Source organism: Onychomys torridus, chromosome 14 (assembly GCF_903995425.1).
Source record: "Onychomys torridus chromosome 14, mOncTor1.1, whole genome shotgun sequence".
Taxonomy (NCBI): Eukaryota; Metazoa; Chordata; class Mammalia; order Rodentia; family Cricetidae; genus Onychomys; species Onychomys torridus.
This window is the reverse complement of record NC_050456.1, coordinates 35249712-35271763: the sequence shown is the minus strand read 5'-3', so window position 1 is coordinate 35271763 and position 22052 is coordinate 35249712. Positions and strand designations below refer to the sequence as shown.

Below are 22052 nucleotides of genomic sequence, written 5' to 3'. Positions count from 1 at the left end.
AGGCTAAAGTAGTTCAAAGAGCAACTGTGTGTAACCTGTCTAAGTGAATGAATACTTGGTAGAACACTGGAGGCAACTGGTGTCTCACCGTTTTATCAAGAGATGGTCCACATGCAGGTTGAAGAATGAGCTCGGTAACGAGAAATATTTAAGTGTGAGCTAAAAAAGTTCCTTGTCTGAAGAAATAGCTTAGGAAGAAAACTACTGAAATTTTGGAAGTGGATAACTGGAGGAGAATTGGATGTAGGGTACAGTGAGAGAGGTTGACAGAGGGAATAAATCATTTGATAAAGGAACGACCATAACTCCAGAGACAAGAAACCAGAAAAACAAAATTAGAACAAGACTTCTAATACAATGAGAGCGTTTTAAGTAGAATTACTCTCACTCCTTCCTTTTTCTCTTTCCTTTTGTTTTTTTTCTCCCTCCTGTCAAAAATAATTTGTTAAGTATGCTACAAGGGGACAGTCAAGTGACAGTACTACATACTTCCTTTCAGTCTCAGTGTTCGGGCTGGTTTTCCAATGCCTCATAATCACTTCAATAAATATTAAGGATACATTATTTTAAAAAGAATTTCAAAAGATTTATGCTATCCCAAGAATTTCCCAGGTCATTGAATGGCTGTTTCTAATCTTACTTTAAAAACAAAAACAAAAGCAAAAACAAAAACAAAAACTTAGTAAGATATATTCTTAACCTTGGACATAGTTTTGCTTCTAATAATGTAGAGGTATTTTAAAATTTAATTGAAATGTGAATTCAGAATACCAATTTTGAACATTAAAAGGCCAGCAAATGGTGCTGATTCATATGTCCCTATTTAAATAGCTAGTGATAAGTCATTGGGCTATGTATAATATCATTTACACAGTAGCCATAGTGAGAAAATATTCTTACATATGACACTTAGGTGACTATTTTGATACTTTATGAACGTTCTATATTTCCTCTTAAGATCAAGATGAAGAAAAGGGAATAACAAAATGATGATGATGACAGTAATAATGGATACATCTACTTTCCTGTCTTTTCAAGGAAGGGCTTACTCCAAGAAGCATATTGTGTGCCTGCTTGAAGGACCACCCCCTTTAAGTTGAATTGACACACAGTTGTTTTATTGAGTAAGAACATTCAAATGACCACTACAATTTAGCTACACTGGGATTAAACTGTCTGAATGACTACTGTGGTGATTAACTTCAAATAAACTGACAAAATAAGTGGAGCCTGGAATCCTTACTACTTTTCAGCATCTAGTTCTTCATTCAAATTATTAAGGGTACTTCAGGACGTGGTGTCATTTGTTGTTGTTACACTGCTAATGAACTTCCACTTCGGTGGTCATCGGTTGGCAATTTGAGTGTCAAGAGGGAAATGGATATATAATGACGGCTAGTGCATAAAGAAAATGAAAGAAAAACAAAAGCAAAGTTCTCCCAATTCCCAACTATCCTACAACATCCATCCTTTTCTACTCTTAAATCATAGATTGTATAATACATAGTATAAATAAGATTAGATTATTTCTTCCTAAAAAATTTAAGATAGATTACCACTTTGTATCAACTCCCGTAACTTCACAACTAATCATAATATAGTAACTTCTTTTTAAAGCTACTTACATATATGAAAGTCTCCATTTCCAAGATATGAGCAACCTGAAAATTTAGTACTTTGTGAAAAATATTGCAAGTACACTGACTACCTTAGTGCAAACAAGTTTCTTAGATAGCTCTGAACCTTTTGACAACTTCAGTGTACCATTTGGTACTTGACATAAAAAGTCAAGATCTATCTTTTGTGTTCTGGCTTTTTTATAAGAAATTTTATTTCTCCTGGAGAGTCTATCTTGTTGGTTACCTTGTGATGCTTTTAATGGAAATTCTCAAGACATCAGGAATATAATACATTTTCAAAATGCTTCAATGATTCATCCCGTAGCACCCAATTTCCTCACTTGGTTTTCTGGGGCATAACACATAAGAAAATTTTCACAAAGAAGCAGGTACAACCAGTCTCCAGGAATGTGGCAACATGCATGCAAGCATATTCAGAGCTTTGAACACTTCTCTTCAAAAGCAAAGTCTACTGACACACTCAACTATCATACCTTACTCTGCTTTGTTTTAACACATCCCTTGTTAACTTTCTGAAGCAGAGTTTCTAAATGTCTCTTTCCCTCCATCTTACATATTTCATCAGAATTGATTATCTGCTGAGCTCTGATACAAGTAAGGAGCACTCTAACATGAAATTTAGTCCCCTTTTGAGAATGGCATGTTTGACACTGGTATTTCATGATCATGATATACACTGATGACCCATGGTATGCACACAATCAGAAGCTACACTGAAATTAGAACTTCTGTGTTAGTCTTTTCCTCACCAATGTCCTTAGATTAGTATAGGCTGACTACTGTGTATTGTTGGATCCTTGCCTCTGTGTATTCATCAATCTCTTCTTCTATCTCATTCCCCACCCCCAGTGAACCTCAAGTGTATAAGACAGTAAAATAAAATAAAAGGGAACACAGACATTGCACACTGAATGTAGGTGGACTTTTCTTTCCCATCTGCCAGTTTCCAAATAACCAGTACAGAGACTTGATATTAATTATAAATGCCCGGTTGATAGCTCACACTTATTACTAACTAGATCTTATAACTGAAATTAACCCATTTCTATTCATCTATGTGCTGCCAGCATGGCTTGTGGTGTTACCTGTCTTCCACTATGTCTTGCTCCCTCTGCATCTCCTGGCAATTCCTCTGACTCCACCCTTCTTCTTCCCAGCATTCTTTCTGCCCTCAAAATCCTGCCTAGCTATCAGCTAATCAGCTTTTTATTAACAATGACAGCAACACATTTTCACAGTATATAGAAGGATTATTTCACAACAAGTGAATGCAAGCACTTAGTATTTGCAAAGCAAATGCTTTGAAATGTCCATTTATATTAAGTTTAATGGAAATTGCTGACTAAATATATAAAATAATATATAAAAAGGAATCATGTTTGTATTGGGAATAATACAGAAGAATGAGATGTGGCATTGCTCTGAGGCTGCTCATCTCCCCCTAAGGCAGTGGGTGCCTAATTATAAAGGAAGAGATAAAATATACCATTGTTAATTCTATTTCTTATCATTGCTGATGTAATCTATTTCCAACTGCGTATTCAATTGGCAACTGGTGGGGCTAGAAAACACCTCATTTCTCAAACAAATATTTAATTCTCTTTAGCAGAGGATAAAAAAATCAATGCCTTATTCATTTGATTGTACTGTTAATGATTTCTGTGTCTATTTCTCTCAGTAACAGTTTGTAAAGTTTTTCATCCAGAATTCTACTGAATCGAAGCTGAGATGTATCTGGAAAGTCTTTTCACTATTTATATTCATTAGTTATTTTATGTATTGGGTGTTTTGCTTTCATGAATGTCTGTGCACCACATGTATGCACAGAGAGGCCAGAAGATATTGGAGATGACTGTGAGCTACTATGTGGATGCTGGGAATCAGACCTTGGACCTCTTGAAGAGCAGCCAGTTCTCTGAACCACTGAACTATCCCTGTAGCCCACCTTTTTACTAATTCAGCAATTTGGATTGGTAATTGGAAGCCTCTCTGTCTCATTGTCGTCATGAAACAAATTCTTAGTAGAAGTCCAGAAGCTGACAAAACGTTCTCATTTCCAAGGAGATGCTTTCTCAGTTGCTATGTTTATTGTGTTATCTCCATCAATTGTTCTGATTGTCATACTGCTACTTATTATCTAACTTATATTTTACCAAAAAAGAAAGAAATATTTTAATGTTTTCTGAGTTTTTCCAGACTTTTATACATGTATTTTGATCATAAATGCTCACCATCCCTAAACTCTTTCCAGATTCACTCCTTCCTTACCCATTCAACATTGTGTCTTTTACTTTTACAAGAGTACTTGGTGATGCCTGTATAGTTTTGGATATGTGACCTTATATTAGACTGTGTCAGACTTATCAAAGTTTACACTAATATAAAAAAATGACTCCCTCCTTGCCAACAGTTGAAAACTTCCAATAACTCCTCAGTGGGGGTAGGACTTAGTGCTCAGCTCCCCTCTTCATGCTGGAATTTGGTGTGGCTTGAGCTTGCACACATCTTTTGCATGCTATCATAACCACCATGAGTTCATGTGTGTAGTTGTCCTGCTGTGTTCAGGAGCCGTGGCTCATCTACTGCCTCTGGCTCATATACTCTTTATCTTTCGCCTTGCACAATAATTCCTGAGTCTGGGAGGAGAGGGTGGGGCATAGATGTTCCATTGAAGGCTGAGTTTCTTCAGTCTAAAAGAAATATGTTTTATATTTTTAAATTGATATCTATGATCAAGATACAATCCTACAGTCTCCTTTTGTGGAATCCACAATCTAGACTTCTTTCAAGATTGTGCTTGTCTCAAGCCTAAGACAAAGAAGTAATCTATTGTGTGCATATTACACTTCTGAACTGGCTATTCCGAACACAGGTTAGCTTCACACCAAAATTTTACAAGCGCTGCCAGACTAAACAAATACCTTCTGAGGCCCATCCATTACACTCAATGATACATTAAGATAAATATAATGTTCTTTTAGCATGGTGTTAGGGGATTTTCAATATTGGGCTAATAAATTATGTTTGGAGAAAGGAATTTCTCCTCTTTTTTTAAAGAATGTTTTAGTGCTCTACTGTCTCTTAAGTCTATTGGACACCTATTATATCTCTGCACTTATCTCAGATTGATTTGAAGAGGTTGAAATCTTGAATGGTGACAGGAACTGACTTTAAATTAGCATTGTTTGATCAGAAATTGTTCACTGAAAAGGAGAGTATTCAATTATAAATGAAGGGACCTGCCTCACAGTTTATTAACTATATTAAACACTTTATATTTTCAAAGCTCTAACACAATTGCTAATAAGTTTATTCTCACAGTGGGTCTCTTAGGGAGCTTAGTACTATCACCTACTATTTTTATGAAGGACAAACTTGACCCATAAAAATTAGATAACCCATTGAGGACCTCATAGAAATGAGAAGATAGTTACAAGTTGCTATTTACACATGCTAGTTTACAGAGCTAGTCTTTTAGATTTCTGAACAAATTGAGTTAGAAAATCTAATAAATTTTACTCCTCTGTTAGTGTAGATAAACATACCTCATGTACACACAATTATATTTTATTTTGTTTAGACAATTTCTCTTCTGTGTCCATAATCAGTTGTTTAGCTAAAGGGAAAACATAAACAAACATATAAAGAATGCTGTGCAGCTGAGAGAATCACACTCATTCTGATAGTCTTTACCTGGAGTTGAATAAAGAGACCTGTTTGTCCTTCTTCTCTTTAACTTTTGTATACTTTGGAAGTCTAGTATGATTGGCTTAACTCATTGACTGATTTTAGACTGAGGTCAAATATCTTTGGCATCAAATTTATTTTTATTTATTTTTGTTTATATTTATTTATTTATTTATTTTTGTAGTTCATTAAAATATGTATGATTGTGTTGTTATAAAATACTGCAATTATGTATGACATTGAATAGTATTGATTGCAGCTATTTAATCTTTAGTCTTTTTACTTAGGATTTTACAAATCACTTTTCTGTGAGTAAAACAGCCTGTAACATATAATGTGAACATTGATTTCACATGTTTTATCAGGTTTTTTGTTTGTTTGTTTGTTTTGTTTTTTTGAGGTTTTTTTTTGAGTTTAGGAGTGTCAATCCAATTTGGCTGATTAATGTGAAGTGCTTCTGTTGTCAATAATACTTTAATTGATTTCCATGCAAAATGCTGAACTGCACAAAAGTACTGTGTGTTAAGTGGATCTCAATCACATGAACATCTAAGTGTTTGTTACATTTGTTTATATGTGTCAATCAACAAATCACTTTGTAAAGAAAATTATTCTTAATAGTACCCAAATGTACTCTCATATTAGTATGAAGTTATTTGTTAAGTTGATACATGCAACTTATTTTTCACAACTATGGCTATGAGTAATAATTCCATTTAAGTTTCTATTTACTTGTGAAATGAGGTAGGGATATGTTTAGAAATTAAACTGATTTATGTGTTATTATACTAAAAATCAAAATGTTGTTACTTTTAATATTTTTTAAAGAAGGACTATTCTATGACCCCCTAAACTGTTTTGTGCAGTAGAATTATTATGACATTTAAATATATGTACACAATATCTTTATAGCAAATATAGTAGCCAGATATGACCACTTTTTAAATGACCTTTTCTTTCTGGGGAGAGTGGATTTAGCTTCAGTGATTCTGAGAATATAACACATCATTCTACGTAGTAGAATAACTCAATACATCATCATTTTGCCCTATAGTAACTTACTTATAAAGATATGTTTCCACAAAAATAAGATTCAAAGATTGCATGTTATTATGAAAAATTCAATAAAGAATAGTATTAACTGTACTATAAATATTTGTCCTCTGAGTTTTCATTATCATCAAAACTGCATTTTCAAAACACTAGTTAGTGATGTTCTTTTGTGTGATTCAAATTTCCTGAAGCTTGTAAAATATTTCAGATGTACAATTGCCTAGTTTTCAGATTTAGGTATCATAAGAACTTGATAAATAAATTGCAATTACAAATTATTGGAAATGATGACCTCATCATTTCCAAAGGGCCCTGGTGATTTCTGTGTTGTTCATCTCAAATAATCAGGGCTGAATTGAGTGTCTTCATTTTGGAAAAGGAGCTTACGACAATGTCCTGAACACAAAGAAGCATGCATTTGTTGTTTTTCTTGTTTTTTTGCTTCTCCAGAGATACAATGCATAAAGCAGACAAAACTCTTAAGACTAACAAGTAAGGAAACTTAGATAGCGTGTGTTTTCAGATTAAAAACTTAGTTATCTCTTGTTCATTCTCTGCACATGTACAGTCCTTGATCTTCCTAGGACTAACTGAGGGAACTTGTGTTAGGTTCAAAGATGCCAGCAAATGTTGTTTTGTAGCCTCTTACATATGTATGTCCACTACAGACACTTGACTTCTGATAGTATCCCCGTGGTTGTAGCTTTGAGTCAAAAGTTGGTGTCCAGTATTTTATTCTGATACAGCTCCACTGTATAAGTTACATTTCATATGCATGGAGGCCAATATTGAGGTGAAGGGAAATACAAAAAACTAGTGCAGAACAGAAAAGTGTTCATAAGAGAAGCAGCCATAAGAGAAATAATTTATTCCCTGTTGTTTCTACACTTTCAAGCCCAGTTCAGGCCCTTAGGAAGCTGTAACCTGCCCCCGCCACCAGCCATGTTCATTCCACCATTACAGCAGTCATAGTATTAATCATAGCATGGCATAGTTAAGTACCATTGTCAGAGTTAGGTAATGTTGCCAATGTGACCCACTTCAGTTGAAGTGTTGCCTTGGCTTGTGGCCATATCTATGGACACTTTCTTAAATGGGGCTTGATGTAGGAGGGCCCAGCCCACTGTGCGATGTCATCTCCGGGCAAATGGGCTGGGATGACTTAATGAGAGATGCCAAGCTAGCCATAGGGAGTGAGCAAGCCAGTAAGCAATTTTGTTTTCCATGGTCTTTGCTTCAGATCCTGCTCCACATTCCTGCTTCCCTCAATAACTAACAGACTGTAAGTGTCAGTGGAAATAAAACCATTCCTTCCCTGAATAGATTTGGGTCAGTGTTTTACCCACAACAACAAAGACCTAACTAGAGCAACAATTCTGAGTAGAGTTCAAGTGTTATTTTTTTCTATTACAGTCAAGCATTGCCTAATGTACAAAAATCAAGTGTTGAGAATCTTTAAATGGGTTCTTGTTCAGATTTTCTTTTTCTAGAGTAATTGTTAAGATTTATAGTGCACGTGACAAAAAATTAGCAACAAAACATATGCTCATTCTATTTTGCTTTGCTTTATTGTTTCAGCCCAGACATGATCACCTAGAGTGACGGAACCCCACAAATATGAAGGTAACACTAACTCCTTGTGGAATTTTTATGTTTTAGCATTAAAAAAAGGACGATTTTGGATCACTCCTGATCCTTATCACAAAGATGACAACATCCAGATTGGGCGTGAGGTGAAAATATCTTGCCAAGTAGAAGCTGTTCCTTCTGAGGAGTTAACATTTAGTTGGTTTAAAAATGGTCGTCCATTAAGAAGTTCTGAGCGGATGGTTATTACGCAGACTGACCCGGATGTATCTCCTGGAACAACAAACTTGGATATCATTGATTTAAAATTCACGGACTTTGGGACTTACACATGTGTGGCCTCTCTGAAAGGAGGAGGAATATCTGATATCAGTATTGACGTTAATATTTCCAGCAGTACAGGTAAGAGGCTCGCTCATGGTGCAAAACGCCTTGAAAATAATTTGATTTTAGTGAAGTCACTGAAGCTGAGCCTTCGTTGTTTTTTAAATTAAGTCTCAATCTTACAACCCTAAATACCTAGTAAATATTTGAATCGAGACATCGTTGCTTTTTCTTTTATTTAGATTTACATGAGGTTTTATTAAAAACAGTGTAAACAAAATCAGTAGCAGTGACAAAGTTAAGCTTTAAAAAAAAATTGTGCCAGCAGTTTTACATTCTCCACAGTGCTTGTAGCACTAAAACTTACATTAATAAAGTTAAACTGGTGACTAAGGCTGAAGCATGTTTCTAAATTTAAAATTCAACAAAACCTTTAGATCTAGGACATAAACCCTGATAGGTAATTTAAGAGCACTTAAATGGAAAAAAAAAAAGCACAGAAGCAATGTTTTTTCTACTAATGGAGACCATGTCTTAAAGTTGTCAAGTGACTTCTGGTAGAATACCATGGTACTGTGTCCTCACAATGAAAATAGCTAAATACAAAATATATATTGGAGGGGAATTCTTAAAGTTAAAAAATGAAAATGTGTTATCCTTTTCTCTGGTCTAAAGTAAATCTCTAGATGAGGAAAAGTCCAGTGTTTTTCTGAGAGAATGTGGTAGGTTGAATCTCAGAATGTTTTAAAGACCTGTGTGTACTTTGCCAATTTGTTGCTTTGCCATTCAGGTACCAGGTTGTTTTAACTGAAGATTCTCACACAGTGCTAGGTGAGAACTATGCATGGAACTCATAGACCTTAAAGCTAGCTTTGCTCTTTCCATCAGGCAGCATTTTGTCTCTTATATACATTTGATTCACATGCAGCTTTGTGCCTTGTCTTGGTTCCCAATTGCAGTTCACGCTGGATTAATTTTACTACTTAAAGTCCATATGAAAGGCTGACAAAAATGTTCTTGCTTTTTGTGATTCTTTGTTCTAAAATATACTCAGTTTTTATCTGATACATAATCTATGTGAAAGGAAGTTGGAATATTAAAAGTAATTGTATTTGGATATGGCTCCTATCCTAGTTTAGGCAAAGCCTCTTTATATCTATCTGATCTCTAAATATTTGGACTACCATGATCAGACAGACAGATTTATTTATGGTTTTGATAGAAAACTCTTGATACATATTTATTCAATCAGCAGTTATCCATGGACTGCCTACATTAGTATGATAGATAATATTGTACTGAGTGACATCCATGTAAGAGTTCGTTGTAAGGGTAAAAAGGAAATTCCAGGGTCATTTGCCTTTATTTTTGAAGGATAATTTTCAAGAATTTTCTACCCATATACATCACCCTACTTTGTTTGTTTGTTTCTCCTTTTTAGTTCACTTATTTCTTGTTTGAGAACTAATCAACAAGTGCGCACACACACACACACACACACACACACACACACACACACACACTGGAATCATAGCTTTTATTTACCAAATTCATTTTAGGGAAACATGCCTCATTGGCTGTTCAACTTAGAATAGATCAGAGAAAAATAAAAGGAGAATTGTGATATTGTTACTAGAATGCATTCTGATAATAATTTAAATATGGTAATTACATTTGACTGTTCAGAACTAGGTATTATGGATGACAGAGTAGAAATTTCCAACCTTAATTCATGAAATTGCCAGAGGTGCTAAAAGGAAAATTCTAGTTGCCAAAGAACAGAATTTGTTCAAGAAGAGCCTAGCAGACATTAGAACAGTTATAGTAAGTTATCCTAATTATTTGTTTGGTTTCTAAAGACCACAACCCTAGAAATAAAAAGCTGTATTACGATTTTTAGAAACATACTCTATGCAATCTCCTTCTTTCTACACACAGATCTGATGCTTTCCAAGGGGTAAGTCTGTGAAGACTAGATTTTTGTCAGTATTGTTCAATGTAGGAAAAAATTACTAGGAAAAGATTCATGGCACATAGTCAAAACAAAACAGATAGTTGTTTAACACAACTATGATCTAATTTATGAACCTGACACTCTACCACTCTACTGGTTTTTTTTGTTGTTGTTGTTGTTGTTGTTGTTGTTTTGTTTTGTTTATTCTACCTTGGAAGTACAAGCACCATTGCATACACACACACACACACACACACACACACACACACACATACACACACACACACACATACACACACACACACATACACACACCCTTGCTCTTTCTCAGTTTTCTACTGACGTGACAGAAAGTTCTTCAGTAGATATACATACTATTTGATTTGATGTTTCAGTCTCAGGACAAGATAAAACAAGATAGATGTTGTAATTTGTCTAATAAGACTAAAAATGTAGATTTTAACAAAAACTGTTGAGGTATCCACATGGAAAAATCATAGCATTAAGTCAAGTTCAGGAACAACGGGTTTTATTTGAACACAGAACTGTTATAGTCACGAGTCTGGACCCCCAGTAAATTTTATTTTGAGAGAAAGACTAAAGAAGATAATTCTTAAACTAACAAGTGTGTCTGTCTTCATCCTGAATCTGGCTTGTGTTTCGCGTTACCTACAGTGCAGTGGAGCACCCAAGTAATCTGCACAGTTCTCATTGCTGAAACTTGGGAATTCTGCACATACCATTAAACAATTCATTTCCACATCATAGAATTCTATGCTCAAAATAGCACTTCAATATGAAAACAAATATGTTACAAACCAGAGTTTGACTAAAGAGTTTGCCCAATCTGTACCATAGAAGAAAGTCTCAGACTGTGTCAGTATAATAAAAACCCCCAAGAATAGAAAGGAAATTTAGATGAATTGGTTGAGTGAGCAAATCAAAGAAAATGGAGAAATTGTTAATAAATAAGTATAAATAACATGTGGTCCATTATAGAAAACCTGTACTACAAAAATGGCAATCAAAAATGTGGATGCCTTCTCAATTTCCAGTTTTTGTAATTATTACCATTTGAAGGAATTTAGCAACGGCCAGGTGGTCAGTGGTTTTTTTTTTTATATTAAGCATTTTTTTTACCATAAATTTACACTATTTTAGGGTGATATTTTAAAATTCTTTCTAAACTTTCTGAGCCTGGTGTTGCACAGGAGTCTAACTTTAATTCTCAGTAGTTACTCTGTATTTATTTATTTTTTATTTTTTGGGGGGGCAAACATATTACATTTTTATTTGTTAAAGAGATTCAATTAGCAAAGCCAAACAAATAAATGAGCATACTGCACTTCCCACAGCCATACCTCTCTTCTAAGAGCAAAAATAAATTCATTCTCAGGTGAAAGGTCAAGTAAGGGGCACACAGTGTCAAGACCCCCAAGTCCCTTGGTGCTGAGTATCTGGGCTCCATTTTGCTACATGGAAGAGCCACTTTATTGCAGTGTACAATTACTTGGGAATGTGGCTTCATGGTGGGGGTCACCTAGCGTAAGATGAGGGCTCCAGAAAGCAGGGACCATGTAAGGTCACTGCTATTCCTCACAAGCTTACCTCTGTGCTTTACAAATACATCTGAACCAAGAACAAAAAGGGAAATAAATGAAGACTCATTCTTTGCATTTAAATATTTAGAATGGTGAAGCATTTAAGAGACCAAGGCAGGAGGATTGAGAGTCTGAGGCCAGTCAAGTCCACACAGTAAATCCTAGGCCATCCTGGCCTACATAGCAAGGCCCTGTCACAAAACAAACAGATTTGGAGGGATCTCAATGAAGGTGCATTTTGCACATCCAGGTTCATGTCAGGGAACAAAGGAACTTAGGGCCAAAGTGACTCTTGGTCCAGACTTGAGGGATCAGGGCATGATTTATTAGATCTTTCATGGGTCAGACTGTGTGCTACAAGATGGGGGTCTCAAGCAGAAACAGTCCTGAACCCCAAGAACTTACAGTGGTGAAGAAGAGCTTAGCCTCTAGAGTCTCTGTTTTAAGGGATGTATACACGACAATAAGATGAGGCTTTGTTGCCATGAGACCTTTCTACATAGCACAGAAATCTTCCTTAAATCACAGCCCCATAGTCAGCACATGTGTTAGATGATACTTAAGACTGATTAAGATGGTAAATATCCCTGAAAGAAACTTGTAATTCGCAGAATTAGTAACAGTTTTAAAAAAAAAATGATTTAGGAAAGTGGCAAGTTATATTTAGGAAAACTTTGGAGAGGCTGTGTCTGTTTCAGGGTTTATTCATGTATTTATAGGATACTGAAAACTACCATGTACATGACATAAATTACATATTATTTTCTAATTAGTTTGATATTAACAAACACACACAGAGTCCTGCAAGTTTGGAAGTTGTCCTTGTAACCATTAGCTGTTTTCTCAATTTAAATAGCCATTCATTTTCAATTCCCCTACTAAGTTCTTTACATGCTGGGCTGTGTACCATATGAAGATGGTTTGGACAGACATTGCTCTGAGGTCATTCAAAGCAGAGTTCCCAGGAGCCTGATAAAGTCTGTAGTAGGCAGACACTTGACTTGAACTTTGACCCCGCTTCTGTAGAGGCTCTGAGTGCTTCTGCAGTGTAGATACAGGACAGTTGCCCAGAGAGTTGAGATTAGATATGAACCTTAAAGGAAGCAGAAGAAGCAAGCAGAAGATGGGGAAAGTCTCAGAAATACTTATGTCATGTTTATGGTATTGATTTTAATCTGAGAAAATCACATTAGTTTATTCTAGTCTTATTATTTCATTGCTGAAACTATATTTTAGGCTAGACTCTGGGTCATTTAAAGTGCTTTCTCTGCCTTGCTGTAAATGTCTCAGTTACAAATTTAAATGTATCAAACTCTAAATGTCACTGTTCAGTTTTTGTGAAATATAGATTCTTTGTGTGCCTCCTAAAGGAAATGCATGCAAGTGGAAGCATAAATTATCAGCAGTTAAAATCAAATTCTTAAAATATCCTCACAGGGCTGTTCTTCCTTTATTATGAGCATAATTGGTAGAGTATAATTTTCATTTCCATTAGTTTTTTTTTTTTTCTTTAAAACATTCTACTGCTTTCTCATCTCACTCCATAGTGAAGTCTCTGGTACTCATCAGCTTGTGTGGATTCCTGCACATGATGTGACAAACTTCTGTGTTTATAGTAAAACTCAGAAATATGTACCTCACGTCTTGAAAAGGAAATCAAAGTCAGGTTTCTTTGGAATTCGTGGGGAGACATCTGATGAGCAAATACAGCAAAAGACTCGGCACTGGATTGGAGGGTTGTGTTTCTCTCTTGTTAAGTGTGCAAGAGGATTTTATAAGACAGGGAAAAGAACAACGCTTTGTAGGTTAAGCAAGTTGCAAAGACATAAGTGTATAAGCCTAAGGACGACCCCTTGAAAATGTCTTCACAATTCAGGTTGCTGCTGACCATCTAGTTGCTGTGACTGTGGAGGACAACAAGCATCTGCACAGGTGCAATGATAGTGCTTCTGAGCTCGAGACTGTGGCACACAATGAGTGAGTCAGAGTGAGCACGAGAACAGAGGAAAAACTGACGAAGCCCATTTCCTTGGATTTTCTGCTTTGTTCTTTTTTGGTTTTGTTGTTTTTTTTGAGACAGGGTTTACTCTGTGTAGCTTTGTGCCTTTCCTGGAACCCACTTGGTAGCCCAGGCTGGCCTCAAACTCACAGAGATCCTCCTGCCTCTGCCTCCCAAGTGCTGGGATTAAAGGCGGACGCTGGTGGCGGAGGCGCACGCCTTTAAAAGTGCATTTCTAGAGAATGGCTGTAACGAGGGGCGGGCTGCTTGTTTTGGTCAGAAGAAAATGCCTGCAGTTAAGGTTTATGAATTAGTGCCTAAGATACTTGACAGAGGAAAAATAATTTCCTGTCTTAATTAAGCCACATTAATAGTGAAAATATAAAAGGGGAGATGTATTCAATATGGCCATACTGTGGAGAAGGAGAAAGATATCCAGTGAGAGTCCTGTCATGAGTGTGGGTTTAAAGGGAAAGCAGAATGTACCACGAGGCAGTCTTCCATGTTGTCGAAGCTCCAAGTTTTTCTTAGAAGGTCATCTGACAAGTTGTACATCTTTGTCCAGGAGTCCGTTTTCTCCTCTGGATGTCTTAAAGGCCCTAGCTGTTCCCTCTCCCCTTAGGAGATTTATGTAAAAATATTAAGTTCTTGGGGTTCATTCCCTCAATAGTGTCAGGGTCAAGGAAGTGAGCACCAAGTGGTCGTTCAAGCATTTTAATTCCTATTAGACAGGCTCATGACAATTTGTCACACCAATCATAGGCCAAAGTGAAACATAGTGTTTGGCCATGGTGACAGTCCCCTGCAAACAGTAGTGCCTCTTCTGTGGCCTTTCCCATCTTCCTCTTTACAGACTGTCCTCTTCTCTGGGATGGAGAGAGGCACAGCTGCAGGGGGTATGACCCGAACAGCAGCCTGACCTGGACTCTACCTACTACTGTTGGAGTTTTAAGAGACCATTGTGTTCAGCGAATTTCCCAGGGAGACACTAGACCACAACACTGCTCTTACACAGTATCTACATTTCCTTGAGTATGTGTATGGACTAAGGAAATTATGGACTCAGAGTACACACACAGATACAGTGTTTCCATCTGTCCTTTGGAAAGACTAGTATGCATGTCAGTCAGAGTTACAGAGGATCATTACATAATTCATACCGGTGTACATAAATCTTACCAAGAAGAATGTTCTACTGTTAGCATTGTTTATTTGAGGGAAAGGTTTTGTTCCATAAATGTGTTTTATTAAAACTCTGAAAGCTCTGTATTAAAATTTAAAGTGCTTTCAAGAATTATTAAACATTTATTGGAGTTCTGCTGACTTGCATTAGTCCTGGTAGTTTAGTGTGTGGTACAGAAACGAATCAGCAAGGGAATTCTAGGTGACTTACCTACATTCTGTGTTTGAATAGATAACATAGTATGTTAAATAAAAATAGCCAGTTTTTCTTAATATGTTAGTTTGTGTCAGTGTTTCACATGAAATATTTTAGTTAACCATTCTTATTGTAGATTTGACAGAGACTGTGGCCTCTGGAGCTATCCTTCCTTTCCCTCTGTTTTTAATATCCAACTTTCAAATGGTCAAGAACCCTTTGAATATTTTAGGATACAAAAAGCCTTCAAAAGGCTTACTAAGTGCCGGGTTAAAATGTGCTGAATGGTTTAAAAGATGTTGCTAAACAACACAAAATAAATGTTGGACATGGCAGGTGAAAAAACTTTAGTTGAAATCCCACTACAGTTTTGGAATTGTCTGAATGAAGAGAGAAAATCCTGCCACAATATTGGACACAGTGTGTGTGCCTTGGAAATTAACTTTTGAGAAGCAAGGCTGACGAAATGAAAGTGAGAGTAAGGGACAGGTGCCATACAGAACCAGTAACTGTGTCACAATTGTAGAAATAATGAATGAATACAGTGCTCTGTCAATGAAAATGTTTGCTAAATAATTATGATAGCAAAGTGGCTTTGGGAAGAAATAAAAGTGCATAGAGCCTAATTCATAATATTCAAGTGTTATGACACTGAGTAACTTTAATACCTGACAACGTATGACATTTGCTTTAATGTGTTACCAAAGTAATATGGAAACACACAGGAGGATGTCACTAACCCTGATCAACAAGAATCCTAAGACAATTGGCAACTGAGCTGGATCAGGAATGAGGCACAGAATTTAAGGAAGAAATGTATCGTTAGACCTTATCAACACATATTTACATAATTTTCCAAAGAGGAAGGAAAGAGAGATGGGGAGGGAAGAGGTATGGCGGGTGCTTTAAGGGCCTAATCATTGGATGGCAATTCAGAGGTTTAAAAAGAAACAATAAAGGGCAAATTAAGGTCCCATTAGGGCTCTTAGTCCCCTTAATAAAATATCTTAAGAATGGACTAAAGCAGGAGTTCAAAACAATTTTATTAGATGAAACGAAAAAAAGTAAAGGACCGGCAAGATGTAAACCACAACTGCTTAGAGGAAGAAAAGGAGGAGTAAGGGCTGGACTGTGCAAGCTCTCATGGAAGTTAGACACATGGCTGACCAGTGGTCACATGGGAGGGAGGGAGGCCCAGTAAGGTACTGCACTAGAGGTGGAGATTCTGGGAAGAAAAACAGCACTGCAGCATTTTGTTTAAAAAACCAGCTATCGTGCCTATTTCTTGCATGGCTGAGTGCCCACCTTCCTAGGGTTGATAATTGGTCCAGGTGACTGAACCAGCCCATCGGGACCTTGAGTCTCCACCCAAGCCCGAGATTATATACTCGTCATGAGAGGTGTTTCATTCTAACACAATTGTAAGATAATTGGTGGGAAACATAAGGCTCAGATAGATTCAGTGATTTTATAATGAATGAATTAGGCAAATGAAAATGTTTCTTTTATTCCCTCAAGAGTGAAAAACTACTTCTCTATTATGACGAAGTGTTCGGGGAGGGGTGTAGATATAGCAACAGCTACAGATAGAGTGAGCAAGAGTGGTCAGCTCTGCAAAGGAACTGATACAGCATCACCCTTCCAGAATTAGGTTTTTTAGGGGGAAGAGACTGTGATCAGACGTTGAAGTGGGTGAGCATTAGAAAAAAAGATGCTTGCATTAAAAACAGTGTAACACAGCCTTAAAGGAAGGGAGACACTTCCCTTTGAAACCTGGAGAGGAGCTTCATTAAGAAGGATAGCTTAAAGTAAGGTTAAGAGAGCTCATTAGTCCCTGTGCTTTTTCCATTCTTGGTCTCAACAATTCTTGCTCATACAATCCCTTCCCTTTCTCGCCAATTGGACTCCTGGAGCTCTATCTGGGGCCTGGCTGAGGATCTCTTCATCCACTTCCATCAGTTATTGGATGAGAGTTCTAGCTTGACAGTTAGGGCCCCCAACTGGATCAGGCCTTCTGGATAAGTGAGACAATTGAATAGCTTGAACTGTTTGGGAGGCACCCAGGCATGAGCTGGCTGTTTGGAACCTGGGGCTTATGTGGGGACACTTTGCTCAGCCTGGAAGGAGGGGACTGGACCAGCCTGTACTGAGTCTACCAGGTTGAGCTGAATCCCCAGGGGAGTCTTTGCCCTGGAGGAGATGGGAATGGGGGGGAGGGGCTGGGAAGGAGGCCTGGGCAGGGGTGGGAGGGGGGAGGACAGGGGAACCTATGGCTGATACGTAAAATTGAAACACAAATATCTGTATTAAAAATTCTTGAAATTTAAAAATAAAAGAGAGAGAGAGAGATCATTAATGAGAAGACTGGGGACAGGAATCGAGAAAAGATCCTTCAGGAAAACCCCAGAGATAAAGGAGAATTCCTGACTTTATTATAAACTTTGAGGAGGTTGTGGGACGGTTAATGCTGCATAGTTTAGTTCAACAAAGCCTACTCACAGAACAAAACATGCAGGAACAAAGTAAGATCAGGACCCTAAGTCAGGGGCTGCTATTGTGCCACAACACAAGGTTCTTAGCTGTTGTAGAGAGAACTGTGGGAGAGTGTGGTCAAGTTTCTTCAGTCTGTAGAATCTGCCCTCTGAGAGAGATAGGCCATGTTCTAACAGACCCTGTGAGAGAGAATGAAAAGTTACTAAGGGTGAAATGAAGACAGTGGGGGCCAGCAGGGGTGGGATGGTTTGCATGAGAGAGCCACATCTTTAACAAACGCAACTCAACACTTAGAAGACTCATGAACTACATGTTAGTAAGTTCACTTTTTTACACCTTAGATATCTTCTATCTCCAAAAAATCATTGGAATCATTTCCAGGTAGAGTCTGAGGAAATAGAACAAAAGTGAATAATAAAAAATAATACTACAGATGTGGTTTACACATGGCTGTTAGGCCTTACTTAGCTGGAGACGTGGGTAGTAATCCGTGAGGTTCTGAAGAACTTGCAGTCTCTCTGCAGGTCAGTTGAACCAATGACCAATGCTGCCAAATCAATTCAAGAATGACTCTCATTGACATCAGGCCAGGTATAGGGTTGTAGGTCCCATACGAACTCCGGGAGAAGGAAGTTAAGCAGGTAAGAATTTTAACCCTTCTTCCTTTGTCCAAACTGAATCAGAACAAAACAGTTCTCCTTTATGGATAGGATTTGTGTACAAGATTTTGTTTACACATGTGTTCTGATTCCTGTTGTCACACTCACACAAACACATACGTGGAAAACCAGCGTCTTGGGTGAGCTCTTCTTCGCTCCCTCCCTGAACTCCATGTTTCGATGGTTCTAAGATGCTGTGACTTGCTTCTTTAGAATGTGAGATCTAAGGCCAGGTTGGACAACAAACCAAATTAGAAGTAGTTGTGGCTCAGGGGGATGTAAAATGTCTATGTTTCTGCACATTAGAAAATCAGGTCTAAGGTCAGGTAAAGGTCAGAATTAAGACATGGGTTTCACAGGCCATTGCATTAATTTAGACATAGTTGGGCTCATCCAAGAAGAGAGTAAAAGTCATATTTAAAAACTGTACAAGAAGATAGTGGGAAAATTAGGAACCGTGACAGTATGAGCAATGGAAATGAAGGAGGCAGCCCTCTTCCAGCCTGCCCATTGGTAAGGAAAGAAGGAACACCCAGCACAAAAGTTTCTGAATGTGTTTCTCAGATACTTTAGCATCTCCATCAGCAGGGACTAGGTATTGGTACTCACGCATACATTTGAAAGTGGAAACAATGTTGCGATATTTTCTTTGTGCTTTAATGAAGTTTACCTGGAGATCAGAGGAAAAAGCAAGCCATTTTAAGTAAGCAAAGACAGGCAGCATCTGCCCTTAATCCCGATCACTTAGCAAGCAAGGTCTCTGTGTGTTCAAGGTCATACTAGGGAACAGAGCCAAGCATGATGACACAGGCCTTTAATCCCAGTACCAACCATAGAGATCTGGAAGTCTGTACAGACAGACAGTGACAAGGAAGAGAGGTAGCTGGGCTAAGAGCCAATGAAAGGGCAAAACAGCAAGGCAATAAAAGCACAGGTAAGACAGAAAATAGCTCTCATTTGAAAGCTGCAGAGCTGGTGAGGTAAGGTGGGCAGGTGGCTATTCCTATTCCCTTGATCTCTTAGGCTTTCATCCCTATATTTGGCTCCATTTTTTTTTAATTTAATAAGACCATTTAGAAATTCGTCTACAGAAACAAGCCCTTATTTTCCTTTAAGCAAAAAATAAATAAATAAATAAATAAATATTGAAGGAGTGGAAAAGGAAAGAAGATAAAGAGAGAGGAGAAGAGAGGGAGAAATGACAGAGGAGAGTATTACAGTTTAAACATGGTATTTAGTATAGTCATCATCTCCCCCAGGTTCTCAGTATCTTCTAAAATAGACTACAAGTAACATTATAAAACTCACCTGTAATAACAGTTGTATTAATAATCTTCTCAGTGGCAGTTGTAGGAGTGACAGGGAATGATAAATAAATTTATAATTGTAAGTTGTTTTGAGAGACATAAAGTATATTGATATGAACTACCTACATTTGAGATGATCTATAGGAAGGTAAGAATTGGCTATATTAAACTAGGCATCTATTCACTAATAGTTCTGTCATTTTTGGTTATTTTTATATTTTAAGTTTTGTCCATAAAATCCCTGCAATTATGAAAATACCCAATTCTTCCAAATATCAGAACAAAGTTTTTACCTTAAAAGTTATAATTTATCCCATATTTCATTAAAGTAGTTAATGAGATGCAAGTAATCATGCCTAAATTATGCTTTCTGTAGGCTTGGTTCTTTTCTTCTTTAAAACTAATTAAATTTTGTTTACTATGTGTGTAGCATGCATGTAGGCATATGTGTGTTTAAATGTGTGGGGGTACATACGTGTGTTGAGGCCCAAGGTTTTTCTCAGGTTTTTCTAGATTGCATTCTATGTTTGTGTTGTTGTTCTTTGGTTTTTTGGTTTTTTTTTTTTTTTCACTTATTTCTATTAAGGTAGTACCCCTCCTATGAGCCAGAAGTTGCCAATTCAAGATAATATAGCTAACTAGTTCTCCCAAGATCACTTGTCAATGTCTCCCTAGTGCTGATATTTCAGGCTGCTGCCTCTGGCAAGATTCTATGTAGGCCCCAGGGATGAGAACTCCAGTCCTCATGCTTGCTCAGCAAATACTTTCTTTCATCCTTTTCTGATGCAAGCAATGGGAGATAGGGGCCACTCAAAGTATAAATAGCAAAATGCAGGTTAATCTAATAAGGACTGAGAAATTAGTTCCACAGTTTGCTTATAAAGCTGTCCTAGCCATCAATTACATGGATTAAAAATAATTATGACAGTTATCTTAATTAACAGATAAGGAGTAAATCTTTTACTTGGTTTATTGTGAAGATTAGAAGTTAGGGTTCATTGTTTTAAAGTTATGGTACCAAGGCCACCCCTGGCTTTTTCTAAGAGGAGAACATAAGGTTTGAGGAGTGCTATTATTTTACTAATTAGACAATTATGAATGTGTTTCAGCTTTACCTTAACAACAAATGACATCACTGTTTTACCACTAGGCAACTGTGAGGGAAAGTAGCAGAAACCCAATGGTGAGCGTCTCCACAGTTTGAAATTTGATCCTGATTTTTCTCTGCAAAATCTCTCTCAATGCCCAGGCGTCAGGTGGAACAGTTGCGACCTACAGAGAATTTGTTGTTTTGAAATGAGGGTTTATGCTGGAGCCCATCCTAGAATAGAACTTGTTATATTGTTTAAACTGGCCTTGAACTCCTGGCAATCCTCCTGCCTCAGTCAAAATAAAAAAAAAAACTAAACAAACTCCCTTTATGTGTTTATATATTTGTTTGTTTGTTGTGATACTGGAGATTTAGCCAAGGGCTTTATGCACACTATGCAAGCACTCTATTGAACTGTCTCCTGAGATTTTTTTTAAAACTTTTTATTTCATTTATTTTATTTTATGTATATGAGTATTTTTGCTTCTTTGTATCTATGCATCACATTCATGCAGTTCCCCAAGAGGCCAGAAGAAGGCATTAGATCTCCTGGAACTGAAATTAAAGATGATTGTGAGCCATGATGTTGGTACTGGGCATTGATCCTGGGTGTTCTAGAAAAGTGCTTACCCACTGACCCATCTCTCCAGACCCTCTCCCTGGAGAGTTAGGTTTCATTTTGTAGTTGCAAAGTCAGAAGTCAGAGCTATATATTTCAAGAGTTCCAAGATAGAAAGTAGAACTAAGATTAATACAAAGATCCCCCTAATGAATTTTCTTGCAAACACATACATTTGGGTTATCTAAAGTGATCTATTAATTTCCATAATTGTTAGAATTAGTTCTCTTTTGTTGTTAAATACCAGTCATATTTAGAAAAAAGAACAGAAAAATACAGAAAATCCTTAAAGTGAGATTTGGGTAGTATAACCAAGGGTTATATATATTCAGAACAGTTTTAAAATAAATTTTAAAAATATGATTGGTGCCAGGTTCCATGTTCTTGTTTCATAAAACTCTTTAAATTCTTTCTTTACAATTTGGTTTTATTTGACTGTTTGTGTAGGGGATTGTTGTTCTGTTTTGCACCAGGGTCTTACCATATAACTGCCTCTGGCAGTTCTGATTGGCATGCCTTTGACAAAGGCCTTGTTGGGGTGGCTTTCTGTGGACAGATTTTAAGGTAGTCTAGAAACGATTCAGGTAACAGTTTAGTTGGATCACATGACCAAATATTCTGCTGAGGATGGAGCAGAAAAGGATGAGAGCAGAATGCCAAT

At 37.0% G+C, this 22052-nt stretch overlaps 1 protein-coding gene across 3 annotated transcripts in view; it reads left to right on the top strand.

Moving 5' to 3' along the window:
• Mdga2 (MAM domain containing glycosylphosphatidylinositol anchor 2) overlaps positions 1-22052 on the top strand; it is an 818335-nt gene that overhangs the window by 574403 nt on the left and 221880 nt on the right. For all 3 annotated transcript variants that reach the window (XR_004946565.1, XR_004946564.1, XM_036206646.1), the window contains exon 7: positions 8040-8369. Coding sequence is in view for 1 of the 3 variants with exons in the window: in XM_036206646.1 (XP_036062539.1) it covers positions 8040-8369 (330 nt within the window). In the remaining 2 variants the exon portion in view is untranslated. The remainder of the gene's footprint in view (positions 1-8039; positions 8370-22052) is intronic.